This window comes from Nematolebias whitei, chromosome 4 (genome assembly GCF_014905685.2).
Source record: "Nematolebias whitei isolate Nwh7 chromosome 4, NemWhi1, whole genome shotgun sequence".
In the NCBI taxonomy this organism is placed as follows: domain Eukaryota; kingdom Metazoa; phylum Chordata; class Actinopteri; order Cyprinodontiformes; family Rivulidae; genus Nematolebias; species Nematolebias whitei.
The window spans coordinates 50235247-50240856 of NC_056501.1; the positions used below are offsets into that span (position 1 = coordinate 50235247).

Sequence of the window (5610 nt, forward strand, 5' to 3'; positions counted from 1 at the left end):
GACAGAGTCATGTGATCAGAGACAGAGTCATGTGATCAGAGACAGAGCATCAGAGAAATGAATCATTCCTGCAGGAACAGAGGAAACTCCACAAGCTTCAGAGTCACATGATCACCTTGTTACAACTTCTGGAAGTTACAGCTCATTTAAAGAAACATATATTTGTTGTTTGTTACATTTATGCTTAACGGATATTAAAGCTTTAATTTTATTTAGTTATTTTGGGAAACATGGGTCCATGAGCATGGACTTTGTTGTTATTTTGGGAAACTTCACCTGCACTTTAGTTTTTGTGGTGGATTTATTGATCTATATTTTGTGCAGACTTTTTCAGTCTAAATAACAGAAGGATCATTTTAATTTTTATACTTGGAGACTTAATATTTTATTAAATTAAGTAATTTCAGTAAAATTACCCCTTGTTTTTTTATTTTATGTAATACTGCAAAGCAACATGTTAATTTTGTCAAATAAATAACTATAATTTCTGTGTGTGTGTGTGTGTGTGTGTGTGTGGGGGGGGGGGGGGGGGGTTATATCGCAAAATTTATCGTTATCGTCAGAATGCTCTGAAATATCACGATATTATATTAGAGCCGTATCGCCCGCCCCGATGCCCTGCAACATTTGGGCTGATGTGTCCACAGTGTTGTAATTTGTTGTTAAGGGTCTGTAAATGTAAAAAAGTTTATTTTTGAGAATTGGGTTGCCATGTCAAAATATGGACTCAAACAAACTTAAATAGCAGCATTAATCCATGAACAGGTTAAAATCTGAGAACGATCCTGATCAATCAGCAGATCAGTGTTTACAGTTTTCCCTGTGTGGAACAGGTGAACATCATTCTTCATTCCTTGATTTCCAGCTGCTGGGAACTCTGTAAAAGCGGTTTGTTTGCAGAACGCTGCTGAGCAGAGGTACTCACAGATAAATCCCCTGCGGAGGATCCTCTTTGACCTGGGCTTTGTCCTTCACAGCGCAGTAATAGTGATACGTCCTCCGGCACGTCTTGACGTCACAGCCGATGGTCGCACCCGGCTGGTGACATGACGAGCACATCTGAGGACAGAGACGCAGCTTCAAGCAACAAGTTTGATTACATCCATGCTCAGAAAGTGTCACGTGGACTTGATAGATCATTTATCTCCAAAGACAACAGGTCAGCTGCAAATATCCAGGTTGGAACAACTTAAAGGAAAAAGACAAATCTCAACTACTGATCATAAAGGTCGGGTCTAACAAAACTTAAAATGTTTAAACCAGTGGTCCCCAAACTACGGCCCGCGGGCCAGATCCGGCCCCCGTCCACATTTGGTCCGGCCCCCTGAACAATACCAGAGAGCATTTAGATTTTTTTTCATATATTTGTATTTGTATTTGATAATAAAGTTGGACTTTTGCAATAAAATGTTTCTTAGTTATGAACTATTTTCATTATTAAGTAATATAATACTATAATACATAAGTTAGTAACTATTTCATACACGCATATAACGTAACATTCTGTTCCACCCTTCTGTGGTCTGTGCCCCTATCTGGCAACCCCCAGAAAAAAAATTCCAAACCCGCCCCTCGCAAAGAGAGAACGGAATAATGGCGAAAAGATTAGGTAAGAGAAAAATTGATTCAGAATGCAGGGCATTTAACCTGCAGTGGACAAACGATTATTTTTTTTGTTCAATGCAAAGAAAAGGCTGTCTGTCTCATCTGTCAAGAGGCGGTGGCAGTATTCAAAGAATATAATCTGCGGCGACACTATGAATCCCGCCACAAAGACACGTATGCTAGCTTGCAAGGCCAAATGCAAGCAAACAAACTCTCAAAGCTAAAAAGTGGACTGTTAGCTCAGCAGAATACATTTGTACACCAAGCTCAGCTGAACCAGTCATCTGTTCGGGCCAGCTTTCGGGTTGCTCAACTGATAGCAAGCAGCGGTAAACCTTTCACTGATGGAGAGTTTGTCAAGAAATGCATGAACGCTGTCACGGAGGAGGTGTGTCCTGAGAAGAAAGATGTCTTTAATGCCGTGAGTCTATCAGCGAGTACAATCACCAGACGGATTGAAGAAATCGGGGGTAATGTATATGCCCAGCTGCAGCAGAAGACGAAAGAATTTGAATTTTTTTCATTAGCACTGGATGAGAGCACGGACGTGCAGGACACCGCGCAACTGCTCATTTTTGTTCGTGGAGTTAGTGCAAACTTTGAGATCTGCGAGGAGCTGGCAGCCCTCCAAAGTCTCAAAGGGACTACGACGGGGGAGGATATTTTCGGCAAAGTGTACCAAACCATGGAAGAGTTGGACCTGGACTGGTCAAAGCTGGCCAGCATCACAACTGACGGGGCTCCTAATATGGTGGGCATGTCTCGGGGTCTAATAGGACGCATGAACCGGGAGATGGAAGAACGAGGTCTCACCGCCCCGCTACAAGTCCACTGCCTAATTCACCAGCAAGCACTGTGCTGCAAAGTGTTGGCTTGGGATTCTGCCATGAAGGTTGTGGTGTCATGCATAAACTTCATCAGAGCAAAGGGACTTAAACACAGGCAGTTCCAAGAATTCCTGGCTGAACTGGAATCTGCGCACGGCGATGTGCTGTACTACACAGAGGTCCGATGGTTGAGCCGGGGCAGAGTTTTGAAGCGTTTTTACGAGCTGCTACCTCAAATTAACGCATTTCTTCATTCACAAAACAAAACGGTGCCAGAGTTGATCGACCCAGAATGGAAATAGCACCTCGCATTTTTAACAGACATGACAGAAATGCTGAACAGCTTTAACTTGCAGCTACAAGGCCAAGGGAAACTCATTTGCGAAATGTATTCCCACATAAAAGCATTTGAGGTGAAACTAGAGCTGCTTTTGGGACACGTGAAAAAGCACAGCTTCGTCCATCTCCCTGCTACACAAAACCTCTCTGCAGAGAACCCAGCGGTCCCGTTTCCAGCTGAAAAGTGTGTGGAAGCACTGGAAATGCTGAAGGCGGAGTTCGGTGCGCGATTTCGTGAACTACATGTTTATGCAAAAGAAATCCGTCTTTTCCAGAACCCCTTTGTTGCCGACATTGACGAAGCCCAGCCTTCTTATCAGTTTGAGTTGGCCGAGTTACAGAACTGTGATGTTCTGAAAGACGCGTTCAAGCCCAGCGGTCTCATTGACTTCTATGCCGCCCTCCCAAACGACACGTACCCTAACATCAGAAAACACGCAAGGAAGATGTCCACACTTTTTGGCAGCACATATATTTGCGAGCAAACCTTTTCACGCATGAAACTGCTGAAAACTCCAATGAGATCAAGATTGACAGATGAACACCTGCATCAGTGTTTGAGACTGGCAGTGACTAGAATGGAACCTGATATTCAACTTCTCACCAGCCAGATACAGGCCCACAGTTCACACTGATGAACATACAAAGGTAAGCTCACTTTTCTGACTTGAATGAGTCATTCTGACTATAAAAAATATAATCATAATAACCCTCTCTGTCAATACCCCAGAGAGGGTTATTTGGTTATTATTTATTTCATAAACTTCCTGAATTTTGTTATGTGAAGAACCCAGAGAGGGTTATTTGGTTATTGTTTATTTCATAAATAGTGTTATTTACTTCCTGAATTTTGTTCTGTGAAGAATCCAGAAAGGGTTATTTGATTGTGCTTTCTGGAAAACAATAAATTTTTACATTTAGGCACTCCTGCAATCGTCACACTTTTTCTGTTACAAACTGACTCCGGCCCTCCACCAGAGAAGGGAAAAGTTATGTGGCCCTCACAGGAAAAAGTTTGGGGACCCCTGGTTTAAACAAACACCACTAACATGCAAACACCAAGTCTATGTACAGTTTTTAATGTATCTATAAATTAAAGTAATATATTGAGCTGAACAGAAAATGTACCACATGTATGAAGGAAATTTCTCAAAGCACTTTATATTAAAATCAAACTGTCGTGAGGCTTAGAGTAGAGTTACATTATACGCCTGTCAGCAAGCTGCTCTACAGCAGCCCATAGCAAACTCCTTGTATGACCTTGATTTGTGACCTTGAAGCTGGAGTGATGAAACGTGTGCGTGACACTGCTGCTAGTGATGATGCACATGAAGTGTCGTTAAATGATCTTGAGAGGACCAGAAGTTATGGGCGCGTCCAGAGAAAGGTTATGGATGATGCAGATCAGTCCGAACAGTTATAAAAACATCTGGACTGTCTCTGGAGACAAAGACATTTTGATTCTCATCCCAGGAGCTTCTTCACTTCAAGAAGTGGAACGTTACCTTTAGGATCTGTGATGCAGGGACACTGACAACATGCACGGCAACGCTCGCTGTACTTACACATACAGGTGGTCCGCCTGCTGCTGCCCTTGGGTTCTTAGTTCACATCTTAGATCTTATTAATGTTTTCAGTTTACATTTTATTGTTGGATGTAACTGGGACCCTGTGTACATAATTTTGTTCCACCACATGAACTACATGAGGTGCAAATGACAAATGAAGAACCTTGAATCCTTGAAAATGACCCACCAGGCCTCAAGGGTCATTTTGACCCAAGGGCAGCAGCACCAGTCCATAATAACAACAATGCTGTGAGTCAGACTTCACTATTCAAATAAATTAAAAATAGAAAATACTTTCTCAACTGCTCACACACACACACACACACACACACACATGCGCGCGCGCGCACACACACTCACGCACATCTGTATTTCTATCCTTAATAGGACCATGTCTATTCATTTCCAGTTAATTCTGTAGCCTAACCCTGACCTTTACCAGTACACACCTTAGTCCTGTCCCTAACTGTGAGCGGTGATGTAATGCAGTGAATGTGTCTGTTTGTCATCCAGTCACTTGACAGCCACAGTGCACGTCTTTAACAACATCACTGGATGAACAAACATCATTTAAGGAGTTCACGTGACGTCACGGAGTACGCACGCCGTCATGGAGGTGGCTACTCACCAACTTGTTTCCCCTCTTGATCTCCTTCTTGACGTCCTGGACACAAAACCCTCCGATGCTGTCGCTGTCCGAGTGTGACGTGACGAGAGCGGAAGAGAACAGCTGCAGAACAAGCAGACGATCAGCAGCTGCCATCTTTAAAGCTCTCTGTGGTGGCTCCATGACTCACGGAGTGCGACTACACTTCAATACAGTAACTTGGTTTAAAACGTACAATGTCTGTGGCTTCTCTCGTTTCCATAAACTAGTTGCTGGGAGGCTGAGGACAAGGAGCTCCTCTCACCATGCACTTGTGATGGGCTGCCACCTTCTGGCTGTCAGACACCAGCAGCTGACCGCACTCCTTGTCCCGGCTGCTTCTGCAGAAGGCACATTTGGGCAGGCGCGCCGCAGCTCCTCGCCTCTGTCCCGACATGACCGCAGGGCTCCTCTGCGCCGAGTCTCGAGAAGAAGAACGTCGGAGGAGATGAGGCGAAAACACGACGAACTTTGGAATAAAGGATGTGACCTTTTGAAATGAGACGAATCATCTGTTAAAACTGTTTTATCTGAACACGATTTAACTCATGCACATTATTATTTACACAACGTCACTATTTCATGCACATTATTATTTACACGACGTCACTATTTCATGCACATT

At 43.5% G+C, this 5610-nt stretch overlaps 1 protein-coding gene across 1 annotated transcript in view; it reads right to left on the reverse strand.

Moving 5' to 3' along the window:
* Positions 1-5610, reverse strand: part of LOC119409163 (PHD finger protein 6) — a gene marked incomplete at its 3' end in the record, with an annotated part of 14087 nt that overhangs the window by 5304 nt on the left and 3173 nt on the right. Inside the window, 3 exon segments of the mRNA XM_037676026.1 lie at positions 926-1059; positions 4968-5069; positions 5251-5475. Coding sequence (XP_037531954.1) covers positions 926-1059; positions 4968-5069; positions 5251-5382 — 368 coding nt within the window.